At 41.3% G+C, this 16,060-nt stretch overlaps 1 protein-coding gene across 3 annotated transcripts in view; it reads right to left on the bottom strand.

The window, feature by feature from the left end:
• KCTD20 (potassium channel tetramerization domain containing 20) overlaps positions 1 to 16,060 on the bottom strand; it is a 34,345-nt gene that overhangs the window by 7,011 nt on the left and 11,274 nt on the right. Inside the window, exons 2-6 of one of the 3 annotated variants that reach the window (XM_011986589.1) lie at positions 10,787 to 10,992; positions 6,856 to 7,129; positions 2,953 to 3,055; positions 2,467 to 2,587; positions 453 to 650 (exon numbers count right to left, since the gene is read on the bottom strand). In XM_011986589.1, the coding sequence (XP_011841979.1) occupies positions 453 to 650; positions 2,467 to 2,587; positions 2,953 to 3,055; positions 6,856 to 7,129; positions 10,787 to 10,946 (856 nt within the window). In that variant the 5' untranslated portion in view covers positions 10,947 to 10,992. Of the gene's footprint in view, positions 1 to 452; positions 651 to 2,466; positions 2,588 to 2,952; positions 3,056 to 6,855; positions 7,130 to 10,786; positions 10,993 to 16,060 lie in introns of those variants that run through there. The other 2 variants (XM_011986590.1, XM_011986591.1) reach the window with 2 other exon arrangements.

Genomic DNA, 16,060 nt, shown 5'->3' with positions numbered 1-16,060 from the left:
GATACATGAAAAAGGAGGAGAAAACAAGTAATTGGTTATCTATGTACATTGAATATACTTGGAAGCCTGTAAAAGAAATTGAGAAGCAAAACTGGATGGGGCAGGAGTGAGAGTAAGACTTTTTAGTGTATATCCTGTTACGTTTTTTGAATTCTGATTACCAATTCAAAAGGATTTAAAAATGAATTAAGAGAAGAATGACACCATCATTTGATGTGCTGCTTCAGTATCTTACACAGTACGAGACACCAGAGAAAGAGTGAATGGTGTAACAACATTCCCTGTGTTCCCCAGCATAAAGGCTAGCCCTGCATCACTAGGGATTTGTCATCCAGGTGAGTGTGCTCATCACAGGCTCAACATTGATATTCACAGTGGTTCTAGGATCAAGCTGCTACTCCAGGTAGCGAGTTTCTTGCTGAAAACATCTACACCATGCCAGAAGCTCCTACTTTGGGAATATTCCTCCCCCATTGGTGGAGGGTGGTCTTCATCCCAGTCCACAGAATCCTCATCTGTCAGCACAACAATGTGGCACTCTCGCTCTCCTTTCTTGGCACAGCCCACCATGATAGGCAAGATCAGCTCTTCGAGGTAGTGATCAAACTGCTTATGAGCACCGTCATTGGACAGTTCATGCAGTAAAGCACCTGCAGAGAGAAAATGTGGGTGAACATGCTTTCTGCCTAAATGCACATATTACTGGAGAGAAAAAGACTATGAGGGAATGGCTGTTATCATTGAAGAGGTTCAGAGAAGTGGCACATTTAAAGGCAAAGAGATTGTTTCCTGCTCCAAGGTGATAATTAAGCTTTGTTAAGGTATGTCTCCTATTCTACCACTCTTCAATTTACTCATGTTTAGTAATCCTTGAGCATTCTGATCAGCTGGGGTTTTGTTGGACATACAAGGTCAGACCATAAATGTTCATTCTGTAAGAGATGAAATCATCATTTGTAGTACCTCTTCTGAAGATGGTTTGGATCCTGATTTCATGGAGTTAGAGTACCATAATAGAGGAATAATCTGAATTTTGGTGACACCAAAGGACTTACTCTAAATGTGTAATACACTCAGTAGAGAAATCACATGTACTTCATGCAACATGCAGGGAAATGTATCATGAAATTCAAAGAATAGTTATTTAAATAATTTCAGGAAGCCCAGGTAGTAAGAGCATGGAATTTGCAGTCAGACAAACTGAGTTCTAATCCTAGCCTTAATGCCTAGAGCTCTGAACAAGCTGATTTCTTAAATGAGGTTATCACCCATCTTTCAGGATTGTTAAAGATTTAAGCAAGTCCATATCTATAAAGCACTTAGCAAACACTAAGTTAATAATTATAGGCTGGGCGCAGTGGCTCATGCCTGTAACCTCAGCACTTTGAGAGGCCGAGGTGGCAGATCATTTGAGGTCAGGAGTTCGAGACCAGGCTGGCCAACATGGTGTAAACCCTATCTCTACTAAAAATACAAAAATTAGCCGGGCATGGTGGCATGCACCTGTAATCCCAGCTGCTCTGGCAGAAGAACTGCTTGAATCCAGGAGGTGGAGGCTGCAGTGAGCTGAGATTGTGCCACTGCACTCCAGCCTGGGTGACAGAGTGAGACTCTGTCTCCAAAACAAAATAATAATAATAGCCAGGTGTGGTGGCATGTACCTGTAGTCCCAGCTACTCAGGACGCTGAGGTGGGAGGACTGCTTGAGGCCAGAAGTTTGAGACCAGCCTGAGCAACACAGCAGCAAGACCCCATTTCAAATTTAAAAAAAAAAAGGGGGCAATATAATGATCAGGAGAACCTGGCCAATTTGTGCTATTTGACTTTATTAGTGAACTGTTCCTCATGTTGGACAATCAGTATCCTTGTTTGTTAGAGTTGAGACACCAAAGTCCCAAGAGGGAAGCTGTCAGCTTGGTCTCCCACTGGTCAAGCTCCATTTAGAAACTACTATCTGTTTTCCTTTGTCTGCTCCAGTTTCTCACAGTGCTTTGAACCAAGAGAGGAAAAGGGTTAGTCAGTATCACATCTCTGCCTCTGCAGAAGATTTTCAACCTACAGGTGAAACTCCTTCTGTTTAATAATAGAAAATGTCAGCTGGGCTTGGTGGCTCACGCCTGTAATCCCAGCACTTTGGGAGGCCAAGGCGGGCAGCTCACCTGAGGTCAGGAGTTCAAAACCAGCCCGGCCAACATGGCGAAACCCTGACTCTACTAAAAATACAAAAATTAGCCAGGCGTGGTGGCAGGCGTGTGTAATCCCAGCTACTCGGGAGGCTGAGGCAGGGAGATTCCCTTGAACCCGGGAGGTGGAGGTTGCAGTGAGCTGAGATCACGCCACTGCACTCCAGCCTTGGCAACAGAGCGAGACTCTGTCTCAAAAACAACAACAAAAAAAATCAGTGACTTACAAGAAAACACAAAGTTCAGCTGGTTAAGTGCAGCTGGCAGCTGCTCCTGTACTTACTCAGATCTTGACATCGGATAGTGTTGAAATCAAAATTAATGCAGAGATAATCACATGTATCTCTAAGATCTGGGATAGAGATGCCATCAGGACAATTGATGATACCGGTTTTGTAATAGTCCTGTAAATAGATTAGGAAGAAAAAATGTAGGCAAAGAACAAGATGAAAAATTACTTCTTCATCCCTATGCATTCCTGGTTGTTAAAGCAATGAGCTACCAGAATTATCACCAAATTGGATGATTCATTAGATGGCAAAACAGCTCCTGGCTATCTTGACTTGTTTAATCAGAACTTGGTAACTGATAGAGCTCACACACAAACAAGCAAGGACTTAAAAGTTACAGGAACAGAAAACAAAGGGAGAAAGGAAACAACTGGAAACCAGAGACCCTAAAGTCAATAACATAGTTGATGGAACTCTCAAGGCTATTGATCACACATGCCCCTGGGGAAGAGAATGTAACAAAAAAGGCTACCACACACCAGCACTGTGCGAAATACAGTTGCACTGATGCCTTCAGCAATCTCATACTCTCCCTTCTCATTGGGCCGAGTGAAGTTGTACTCTCTTCCTGGTCCAAACATCCTGAAAGATACCCAGGCAATAATGTTATCTTCTCCAGCATGATTCTTCACAGATGAGACTTCTCCTTTCTCCACCTCATTCTGGAAGACTCCATCCCACTCTCTCATGGTATAAATTAAAAACATAGCACTGGGACCCAATGCCTACAAGACAACTCAAGTCTTAGGAAACTCCCTTCAGACAGGAAAAGAAGGCAACTGCTTTAAGCATTTGTGTGCAAAGAAGAATGAAGGATCAAGTCCACAAAGTTCATCTGTAGTGAGTTTCTTTGGCAGTAAATGCAGTAAACAGCAACTGCAGAGGTGGCCCTTCGAAAATATCTGTGTTGAGGTGGTGGCCTTTCATGCCCTCCCCACTGCCCAAGAACCTGCTTTTCTATACTGACAGCTCAGGAAGACAGCATCTAAGCTCCTTTTTATCCCTGTCTCTTCGTCTGTCAACACTGACCTATCTAATATGCCATTCATCAATATTTCTGAACTTTACTTTTCAACATCTCATCTTCTGTTAGATGCAGCTATGTTAATGCTTTCCTGGTATGTCTTAATAGTGGAGCTCTGGGGGAAAAATGGCCTTACTCAATACAAAGAATAACTAATAATGGGGTTTTCAGATCGAGTAGAAGAGGGTAGGCATTAGGCTTATCAGCAGTTTACTGCATTTCAGAGAGACAGGCTTGCTGTTAGCATGAACTCAGAAGTCATGAGAGTACAGGGAGGAGAGCTTTTCTTATTCGCCTCTCCCCATCCTTCCTCCCTCTGTCAGATCCCCTGCAGTCTAAATGACCCCATGACTTCCACTCCTGCTGCACTTCTGTGTATGAGCTGTGGAATGGTTAGATAACACAAAGGATAGGGCAGGCAGCTGCTATCTTCAACCAGCCTAAGATTTGACTTCCCAATCAAATGGGGGCTTACTGCCATTTCCTTCCTTAAACTGCTGGGAAGTGTTGCTGTTCAGCTGTTCACAACTGTTGTCCTCCAGCCTGAACTGGCTGCTTTTCAAAGGTCTGAAAATGATTCCATTTCGGCCAGGCGCGGTGGCTCACGCCTGTAATCCCAGCACTTTGGGAGCCAAGGCAGGTGGATCACGAGGTCAGGAGATTGAGACCATCCTGGCTAGCATGGTGAAACCCCATCTCTACTAAAAAAAAAAAAATACAAAAAATTAGCCAGGCGAGGTGGTGGGCGCCTGTAGTCCCAGCTGTGCAGGAGGCTGAGGCAGGAGAATGGCGTGAACCCAGGAGACAGAGCTTGCAATGAGCCCAGATTGTGCCACTGCACTCCAGCCTGGGTGACAGAGTGAGACTCTGTCTCAAAAACAAAAAAAAAAAAAAAGAAAGAAAATGATTCAATTTTACATGCTTCCCAAGTAACTGTACCACACATAAGAAATCCATCTTGATAAAAGTAGCCTCCAAAGAATGCAGATGTTTTTCTGGAATGCTCTGGTTGAATGAAGTCTAGCTCAGAGAGCTTTGAATAAAAATAGTGAACATATTGTAAATATAATCCTCCCTATTTATCATCAGTAGGACTTCAGCTCAGAGTATTTAGTAATGGCATGGATCTGCATTAATCCATTCTCTTTCTCTCAGCTTCTCCCCTTGTGACTAGTGGCCCACATCTGTAAGCTCACTGGCTAGGCTCAGAAGTACTGTATATAATCACAGGACAGGTAGCCACAGAACAGAACAAATCTAAATAACTTACAGAATTTACGACCTTGCCAATTCAGCTGAATGAACCATACAGATAAAGAACCAGACTCTCTTCTTCATGGGACAACCCATTCCAAGGTTCAGAAAACCAGTTTCACCCAAGAATCTATTACCCAGAAAACATTTGCCTTTCTTCTCTTGATCACTACTTTCAGAGGCAACATACCTAAAACAGCCAGCCTGCACTGAGAAACACTTTTTTCAAGGGGTGGGAATGCTGGTAATATCCAAACTGAGAACAGGAATTCAAGCCTGATAAAAAAATACAGGGCCAGTCTGGAAAATGTGTTAATGTTCTACTTTTATCTTAATTCAGATGTTTAAGAAATATGTACAGGTTTGGCTCTAATTAAAAAGTGGTTCACTGTGGCCAGGCACAGTGGCTCATGCCTGTAATCCCAGCATTCTGGGAGGCTGAGGTGGGCGGATCACAAGGTCAGTTCAAGACCAGCCTGACCAACATGGTGAAACCCTGTCTCTACTGAAAATACAAAAATTAGCCGGGTGTGGTGGCACACACCTGTAATCCCAGCTACTTGGGAGGCTGAGGCAGGAGAATTGCTTGAACCCGGGAGGCGGAGGTTGCAGTGAGCCGAGATTGCACCACTGCCCTCCAGCCTCGGTGACAGAGCGAGACTCCATCTCAAAAAAAAAAAAAAAAAAAAAAAAAAAAAGTAGTTCACTGTGAATTTATATGTTCAAATACACATATATTTGAATAGCTGGATTCTATTTAGCCTAGAATTCAATAAATTAGTGTGATCGATTCGAATTTCTAACTCAGTTTAAATTAATTCAAAGTCCTGAGGTTAGATCTCTAAACAAAATAAAATCTACTTCTAAGTAGATGAAAATGATCAAAAGCCAAATCTACATGTATAATATCATTATTATTACTATTTTTACTCTTATCCCAATTTGCTCTTCCTTGGGTTAAGGTCTATGGTTGGCCAAAAAGACAATCTCTTAACTCCTAGCCCAGGCTCTGAGACTCCTTCCTGGACAGTTTTCCTTCTTAGTAGGCTATTTCCATTTCCTAAACTCTAACCTTAAAAATCTGAGGGCCAGAGATGGTTAAGAAGAGGGTAAATCTGAATGAAGCAGCACAGAGAATGGACCATGAAGAATAAAGAGGGCAATCGTGAAACAAACAACAAAGCAACTAGGTTTAAAGACTCCACTTAAAGATTACATTTCAAAAAACTTGAATAGTAATGGAAGCATTAGAAAATGACAGCATAGCATCTGTTGCCAAGCATAAAACTTGCAATAGATGGCAGGGAAATGGTTTTCAGTAAAATGGCTTTGTTCTTGTGCCATGTAGAACATTTGCCTAATACTGTTTTTTTTTTTTTTAAAAAGGGAGCAAGATTTAGGTCTCACCTTACCCCCAGCATCTTTGACCTATGAAACTCTGAAAACATTACTTAGAGTGAATTTGTAGAGGAGCAGAGAATGAGATTTAGCAGGTTATTTTTTCATCGTTTCCAAATAGGTTTTATTTTCTTTTGTGGGGCTCATTTTACTATACTGGCTTTGTAAATGAAGAACTCTCCCCACCCGGAAATACCAACACGTATTAGGCTTTTACCAGCTTGCCCTCCCTTCACAAATGTATGAGGGCAGAAAAATAAAAATACAATGCTTTTTTTTTTTTTTTTGAGACGGAGTCTTGCTTTTTTTTTTTTTTTTTTTTGAGACGGAGTCTTGCTCTGTCGCCCAGGCTGGAGTGCAATGGTGCGGTCTCAGCTCACTGCAACCTCCACCTTCCGGGGTTCAGGCGATTCTCCTGCCTCAGCCTCCCAAGTAGCAGCTGGGATTACAGGCACCTGCCACCACGCCCAGCTAATTTTTGTATTTTTAGTAGAGATGGGGTTTCACCATGTTGGCCAGGCTGGTCTCCAACTCCCGACCTCAGGTGATCTGCCTGCCTCGACCTCCCAAAGTGCTCAGATTACAGGCATGAGCCACCGCGCCCAGCCTATACAATGCTTTTTATTGTTATATCTAATGCAAGATAAACAGCAGGTATTTCTATTTATAGAGAACAGAGGGAATCTGGAAGAAAATTATCAATTACCTTCCCAGCATGGTATCCGGATGAGCAGTGAAAATCTGTGGATTCACAACAAAACGTGTGCCATCTACAAGAAGCGTCACTTTCTCTGGTGCTTGGGAATGGGAATTACTGCCAAAGCCCACACTACTGTTTCCAAATCTTTCTGGAGCAATAAAAGGTTCATGGTTCCGTTTATTCCCACTTTGGAAGCAAGAACCTTTGATGTCTTCAGCAAGGGACATTATGTGAGGGAACTGAAGATTTGCTGGCTGAGAGGCATAGTCAAGCGAGAGGTCTAAAAGAACATACAAAGAAACCAAAACAACTTGAGAGCAAAAGCCTTGAGAGAAAAACCCTATCTTCTTCAAAACAAGCAAACACACAAAAAACCTCCCAAATTTTAGGTGTTGACAGGCAAAAAACCTCTTGCCTATAGCTAGTAAAAAGCAAGCAAACAAACTAGAGACTCATATTGGATCTCCTCCATGTACACGTGAGGGTTGGCGGAGGGAGGGGAAGAAGGCAGAATGCTCACACTTGAACATTATTTAAATCTTCTAAAGTAAACTATGTATATGGTTAAGAAAAACAGTAGAGAAGAATTTATGTGGAGGCCCATGAGTCTCCCCTGCTATTCCCTGTACCTTCCCTGGTGTTGGTTCAGACGCAGTCGCTTTTTACTTGTTTTCACTTCTATTGCTAAATAATACTTTTATATTTCCTGTGTTTTATTTAAGGAACCTGCTATTAATATGTGCCAAAACTATTCATTTTCAAATTCTTCAAAATTGTTTTAAAATTTATTTCCCAGAAGGGATAATGATAGTCTTTAATTTTCCAATATATTACTTTTCCTAGAAATTCACAGTAAAAGGCATTTTCACTATGTACAGGAGAATCCTAACATCACCTACACTATTTTTTCAAAAAGGCAGGTCTTACTCTCAGCAGAGAAGTTCCAGTGCAAATGACATTAGGATTCATTCGTAAAATCTGTTTCTCAGTGTCACCAAAAAGCTGTTTTCTTTAAGCAATTTATTTAAATTTTTTTTTTTTTTTTTTTTTGAGATGGAGTCTCACACTGTCGCCCAGGCTGGAGTGCAGTCGTGCAATCTCAGCTCACTGCAAGCTCCACCTCCTGGGTTCACGTCATTCTCCTGCCTCAGCCTCCTGAGTAGCTGGGACTATAGGCGCCCACCACTACACCTGGCTAATTTTTTGTATTTTTTAGTAGAGACAGGGTTTCACCAAGTTAGTCAGGATGGTCTTGATCTACTGACCTCGCAATCCGCCCGCCTCGGCCTCCCAAAGTGCTGGGATTACAGGCGTGAGCCACCGTGCCTTGCCAGTTAATTTATTTAATTTTTCTACCTGGCCCATCATCTATAAAATGAGGATAAATAATGTTCACTCCATCTACCTCACAGGGCTGTTTCAATTACAAACTGAAATTAAGGATGTGAGAGCACTTAAAAATAGGCCGGGTGTGTGGCCTGCAAAGTGTTGGGATTACAGGTATGAGCCACCACACCCAGCCCTATTTCATTTTAATGTAAAAAAGGTTTTTAATGAAAAATTCCAAACATAGGAAAGCACAAACTTAATACATAAGCCCTATCACCTACATTTGGTAAGATTTGTTAACATTTTTCTACCTATTCTTCAAGCCCTTTTTGAAAAAAAAGAAAAAAGAAAAAAATGTTATCAATACAACTGAATTACTCCCACCTGTCATGTTTATAAAATTTGTAAACAAATTCAGGAACATGATTAATGCCCATGACCTCTGGGAAATTAGTCTGATTTCCTACACTCAAGACAACCAAATAAATTGTTGGGCACAGGACACTTAGTTTTTTTTCCCATTTGTTTGTAGATAAAAGGCAACAGAAATATAGACCAAAAACCTATTTAGAGTTCACAACCCATAGCTTCTCATAAACTTTCAATGTGGTCTCATGGTTGCACACCAAAAGCTATGCTTCCAGGTAACCCACAGGCAAGCTTGTCGCAAGAAACACTTGGATCACCAGGATAGGCTTTCACACTTGAGGTGCTGTTTATTAAAAATGAAATAGATACCTGCGCCAGGCGCGGTGGCTCACGCCTGTAATCCCAGCACTTTGGGAGGCCAAGGCGGGGAGATCGCAAGGTCAGGAGATCGAGACCATCCTGGCTAACACGGTGAAACCCCGTCTCTACTAAAAATACAAAAAATTAGCCAGGCGTGATGGCGGGAGCTTGTAGTCCCAGCTACTCAGGAGGCTGAGGCAGGAGAATGGCGTGAACCCAGGAGGCGGAGCTTGCAGTGAGCCAAGACTGCGCCATTACACTCCAGCCTGGGCGACAGAGCGAGACTCTGTCTCAAAAAAAAAAGGAAATAGATACCTGAATTACTAATTCAGTTCCTTATAATGCTTGATTTCTCCCCAATAATGAAGCAATTAAAATGGGTTTATTCCTAAACCCAAGGAAGACACCTCAGGTTCTATCCTGCTTAAATGGGTGAGTAGGAAGAGAGATTCCTTGCACAAGTTCTCCCTAATGGTGTACTCTTTGACGGCAGTCATATGCTTTTCTGTCAGTTAATACACATATAGAAATCATCTCAGCCCACTACCTCCTAGCAATGTGAACCTGGGCAAGTTACCTAAGCTTTCTAAGCCTCAGTTTCCTCATCTGTAAAACAAGGATAATAGTTGTAAGGACTAATCTGAAGTAGAGTCAGCAAATTTTCCATAAAGGGCCACAAAGTAAATATTTTAAGCTTGTGGTCAGTCTCTGCCACTACTGTAGCAGGAAGGCAGCCATAGACAACATGGACATGATGGCTGTTTCATTAAAATTTTATTTACAAAAACAGACAGATTTGACCAGTTTGCCACCCCTGATCGAAAGAATGTATGTAAAGTTCCTAGTACAGTGAATGCTCAATAAATGGTAGTTGCTATTATTGGTGCTATTGTTTTACTTAAAAGTTAAAAAGAATCTCAGTTTATTAGGAGCTTTCACATCTATTAACTTGTTAATCTACTATTCTTGTGAGGTAAGAATAATTTCTTTTTTCTTTTTTTTTTTTTTGAGACAGAGTCTCGCTCTCTTGCCCAGGCTGGAATGCAGTGGTGTGATCTAGACTCACTGCAACCTCTGCCTCCCAGGATCGAGCGATTCTCGTGCCTCAGCCTCCCAAGTAGCTGAGATTACAGGCATCTGCCACCACGCCCGGCTAATTTTTGTATTTTTAGTAGAGATGGGGGTTTTGCCACGTTGGCCAGGCAGGCCTTGAAGTCCTGACCTCAAGTGATCCACTTACTTTGGCCTCCCAAAGTGCTAGGATTACAGGTGTGAGCCACCGCACCGGGCCTAGATAGAATATTAATAGCCTTGTTTTCCAGATTAAGAATGTGAGGCTCGCCAGCCTGGGCAAAATGGTGAAACCCTGTCTCTACCAAAAATATAAAAAATTAACTGGGTGTGGTGAATACACCTGTGGTCCCAGCTACTTGTGAGGCTGAGGTGGGAGGATCACTTGAGCCTGGGAGGCAGAGCTGCAGTGAGCCAAGATCACGCCACTGCACTCCAACCTGGGTGACAGAGTGATACCCCATCTCAAAAAAAAAGAAAAAAGAAAAAGCAGGGCTCAGAAAGACTGAAGATCTCATCCATGGTTACAACTAATAAGCAGCAGAGTTAGAAGTTGAATGTCTTCTGACTCCAAACCTATGGCTGTTTGTTTGTTTGTTTTAATACCATTATCACCACATTAGATGTGCTAGACTGATTAAATAAGTGGAGATTTTCTGTGAAGGTCAGCTTTATATAATTGTGATATGCAAGCTAAGCAATTAATTGGATAATTTATTTAGATTAAACACATTCATGCCTTCTGGGTAGGGTAGCTGCTTTGGTATTGGAAAGCCCCCCAAATTAAGTCAAGAGCTAATCACTGTACCTTCATTCCTGGGACCTAGAGGATAAGTAAGATTATGAGGACCAGATGAAGCCAGGCTATTTGCTTCTTTTTCTTGGGCTGCAACTGAAGTATCATCCACTAAGCAGCTGGCCTCCTGCCGCAATAACCTGTCACTGTCACTGCCACGGTGAACATTCATCCTTAGATTCTGAGTCCTGAACTGTCCGTTTGATCAGAGAGAAATCCTGGAACACAGGAATATGCATGATTTAGAACTCAAAAAACAGATTTCTAAGGACTTCCATGATATGAAAGCCAGACTAGAAAACTGACAGCTAGCATTCCTGTTCTCAGGAGAAACAGGCATCTTACACATTTTTGTGATTTTTAGATTAATAGGAATTGGGCTGATTTAAATGGTCTTTATCAAATCACTAAGAATGCAGATAAACTTGTTACCAGGGAATAATTTTATCCATGAACAGACATCAAATTCACTGACTTCGGCCACATTCATGATCAATTCTACATTAAATGGTGGTACAATAATTTTGTGGTATTCACATTACAGAGACATAGGGTAGCAGGGAGTTCAAATTTCAACTAAAGAAAACCTATGTTTTTCTAAATTGACACATATGCTTTTGCAACAGTTAAGCACTAGGATATTAAAAAACAATTACAACCTTAAAGCCAGTATGAGAATCATCTGAGCTGAAGAAAAAAGCTAATTCTGATTGTAGTGCTCAAGTTCTCCTTTTTTATCTCCTCTTTTCTCTCTTTCACTTTGTATACCTTATGCTCAATCCCGAAACCCCACCTCAGAATCACACTGACTACAAAGCTAATCACGTCATTCATCTCTCTCAAAAGCAGTGCAAAGTCCCCATGACCAACACACACTATGTAACTGCCACGTGCAAGACCCCCAATGATCAGGCAGGATGGAGACGCCACAGCAGCCACACAGGGGTCTTCATAACTTTCTGCTGGTTAATCATGCCCTGCAACCCCTCCATCCTCGATGGTGGCTAAACTACTCAAAATATTCCTGAAGTTCACTCTACTTAACACTTTCACAGTTTACACTGTGCAAGTTTCCACTGGCATTCTGGTGGAAGAATCATCTTAAATCATCAGTAATTTGTATGCATATGGATTACATGCGTAATAATATTTTAGGAAACAGGAAGCTCACTAAGGGCAGTAATGCTTTTTAATACTCTGAATTTCCTGGCATACCAAGCATGTGGTAGGTGCCAATAATCATCTATAAAAAATAAACATGATATCTGTAATGTAAATTAAATTTTGAATCCCTTCATAATGTATATTAAAATATTTTTAGCATAAAATTGATCAGTTTATGCCCTGTTTTCACTTAGATGAAATGTAAAAATGACCACTTTGATAAGATGGATAGAGGAATACGCCTGAAAATAAATCATGCTAAAGAAGAGATACTTTCAGTTGATGAAATCTTTCTCAGACAATGGCTCTTATAAAGCAAATTGAAGGAATAAAGTGAATGTATTGATCGAAAACCTTCAATGTGACTACAGCTTTTTTCACAATTATCCTTTCTTAAAAAAAGTATTTATATTACAAAAATGCAGTCATTTAAAGTTGATGCTTGGCGACTGGTAAAGTCAAACAGAACCACCAATGCCTTCAAGTTTGGCTCAGATGTCAAAATCAAGTCTAGAGAATAAGATAAAGAATGAGGTCCATGGAATTGGAAAGAACATTACCAAAGATGGTCTGCTTCTTTAATCTTAACTGGTTTTAAACCATAATGTTCCAATCTACTTACAGCTCCTCTAGCTGCTCAAGAACCAAGTTCAAACTTCTCTTTGTTGCACTCGAAAAGATCTCTTGAACCAACACACAATAAGCTTGACTAAGCCTGCCTCTTGAGAACTTGCATGGACTAGACTGTATAAGCCACTTAATTTAATCTCATAATGTAAGAAAATCATTTTGTTATCATGGAATAAAAAATGTCCTAGTTTATAAAACCAGGGCTCCAAAATCAGTTTAATTTGTATATGGTGAATTAATAAATGGATGTACTTGGAGTTTAGCAGGGTAGGTATCACCAGTGAGGGAAAATAAAGTAACTTTCTCAGCACTTAAAAGGTATTTGCATTTAATTAATTTTTATTATAAGTAATACACAGATATATTCCCAAGAAAATTCAAACCTTATAGATAATGTGAAAAAGGACCTTTTGATCATCATTCCCAATCCCAGTCATTTCTCCAAGTAACTATCATTACTTGGTATGAATCCTTTTAGACTTTATTAAAATGCACATTTATTATACAGATATACTGGGGAAAGCATATAGTTTTTTAAAAACACACAAATTATACACTATACGCATCATTCTCATTCTGTAATGTTTTTCTAAATGTTCTTGAGAACCATCTATGATTGAAGATTGAGATCTAGTTCATCTGTTTTTAAGGGCTGTATAATATTCTACTAATACAATTTTACTCTCCTCCCTATGAATATTTAAGTTGTTTATAACAAACAAATGCTTTGATGAATAAGATCAGAGTGTACTATGGAACTCCAAGAGAGGATTCAATTTGCAGAGTTTTCCCAAATGGATTTGGTTTCAGAATTTCTTTTTTCAAGAAATCCTTCAGGGCCGGGCGCAGTGGCTCACGCCTGTAATACCAGCACTTTGGGAGGCCAACGTGGGCGGATCACAAGGTCAGGAGATCGAGACCATCCTGGCTAACACGGTGAAACCCCATCTCTATTAAAAATACAAAAAATTACCCGGGCGTGGTGGGGGAGCACCTGTAGTCCCAGCTACTCAGGAGGCTGAGGCAGGAGAATGGCGTGAACCTGGGAGGTGGAGGTTGCAGTGAGCCAGCCTGGGTGAAAGTGCAAAACTCCGCCTCAAAAAAAAAAAAAAAGAAAAGGAAGAAATTTATTTTTTTCAGAGACAGAGTCTCTCACTCGTTGTACAGGCCGGAGTGCAATGGTGTGATCTCGGCTCACTGCAACCTCCACCTCCCAGGTTCACACCATGCTCCTGTCTCAGCCTCCCGAGTAGATGGGATTACAGTCACCCACCACCACACCCTGCTAATTTTTGTATTTTTAGTAGACATGAGGTTTCACCATGTTGGCCCGGCTGGTCTCAAACTCCTGACCTCAGGTGATCCACCCGCCTCAGCCTCCTAAAGTGCTGGGATTACAGGTGTGAGAGACCACGCCCAACCCAGGATTAATGTTTAATGGCACATACTTTCAGATAGCACCTAACCCAGCATTTCCCAAAGTCCCCTATAAACTCTGTTTCCTCTAAAATCCCAGAATGATGGAACAAAAATCTCTTGACCTATGGAACCTAAGAAGCAAACTGACACCGAGTTCTTCAACAAACCAGAGCAGGCAGTTTAAATATAATAGTAAGGTTTCTATTCCCTTTCCAGCATGGATGCTTCATTCAACTTTGAATGATATTTTCATTGCCTACCCTGGTTCACTTCTGTAGCCATCCCGCAAATGAATCTTGGTCCTCAGAACAGATTGAAGGGGGGAAAAAAAAGAAAAAAAGGCAAGGCGCAGTGGCTCACACCTGTAATCTCAGAACTTTGGGAGGCCAAGGCAGGAGGATCTCTTGAGCCTGAGAGTTCAAGACCAGCCTGGGTAATACAGTAAGACCTCATCTCTAAAAAAAATTTAAAAATTAGCCAGACGTGGTGGCGCATGCCTGTAGTCCCAGCTACTTGGGAGGCTGAGGCGGGAGGATGATTAAGCCCAGGAGGTCAAGGCTGTAGTGAACTGTGATTTTACCACTGCACTCCAGCCTGAGCAGCAGAGCAAGACCCTGTTTCAAAAAAAAAAGAAAGAAGAAAAGAAGCAAAACACAGCCAGGCACAGTGGCTCACCCCTGTCATCCCAGCACTTTGGGAGGCCGAGGCAGGCAGATCACGAGGTGAGAAGATTGAGACCATCCTGGCCAACATGGTGAAACCCTGTATCTACTAAAAATACAAAAATTAGCTGGGTGTGGTGGTGTGCACCTGTAGTCACAGCTACTCAGGAGGCTGAGGCAGGAGAATCGCTTGAACCCCGGAGGCGGAGATTACAGTGAGCCGAGACCACTCCAGCCTGGGTGACAGAGAGAGACTCCGTCTCAAAAAAAAAAAAAAAAAAAGAAAAGAAACAAACAAACAAAACACTTCAACAACAATATAATTCTCTATTGCTGCAAAACTATTTTTTGATCAACAGAACTCTGAAGGTCACAGCAATGTGAAAGAACCAAAGGTTCACCACCCTCTGTTATAGCTTAACAGTAACTGAAGAGACTGCTTTGGAAAAGCAGCAAGAGTTAAAAAATATATTAATAATGGAACCCAGAATATACAGCTGTGAAGCAAAGAAAACTTAACATCCAGCAAGCCCAGTTTATGCTTCACTTCCATACATTCTGTGAAAGCATTTTACACACTCAAAAGAGCTATATATTTTAAGAGTATATATTTTATTATTTATTTCACAGGCTTCTCATGAAGGCCCATAGTTTGTTGAATCTTGATTTTACTGACCTGGAACAGCAAAACAGTTTTAGCACCATCATCTATCCATCTTGGAAAATTTACATACAGTCTTTGATAGTGGAATTATCTCCACATATTCCTTGCACCTAAAAAAGAATGCACTGGTTTCTCTCTAGAACAGTCATCTTGAGTATGAATCCACAATAACCTGTAGATAACAAATTTATATATTTTCTTATTTGCAATTTCTCCTAGTCAATTATTTCTGAACAAGATATTTACCTAGATCACTATTCCCTTAAATTCAATATCCTACCATTGAGCTACTCAGATTTAAAAAAAAAAAAAAAAAACCTAGTTGGAATGGGGTGGGGGCAATAATATTGATGTATCTCAAAAGCATAATGCTTTCATACTGTTTTTTTGTTTTTGTTTTTGAGACGGAATCTCACCCTTCTTGCCCAGGCTGGAGTGCAGTGGTACGATCTCAGCTCACTGCAACCTCCGTCTCCCTGGTTCAAGCGATTCTCCTGCCTCAGCCTCCCAAGTAGCTGGGATTACAGGTGCGCACCACCACACCTGGCTACTTTTTGTATTTTTAGTACAGACGGGGCTTCATCATGGTGGCCAGGATGGTCTCGATCTCCTGACCTCGTGATTCATCCGCCTCAGCCTCCCAAAGTGCTGGGATTACAGGCGTGAGCCACCGTTTCTTAAGTTAATAGTGCAAAGACATGATCTTTTAAAAGGCAGTACCCTTATTTATACTTAGGACCATATCTC

Source organism: Mandrillus leucophaeus, unplaced genomic scaffold (genome assembly GCF_000951045.1).
Source record: "Mandrillus leucophaeus isolate KB7577 unplaced genomic scaffold, Mleu.le_1.0 Scaffold3, whole genome shotgun sequence".
Taxonomy (NCBI): Eukaryota; Metazoa; Chordata; class Mammalia; order Primates; family Cercopithecidae; genus Mandrillus; species Mandrillus leucophaeus.
The sequence above is the reverse complement of the archived record's forward strand: the minus strand, read 5'-3'. Positions and strand labels throughout refer to the sequence as shown.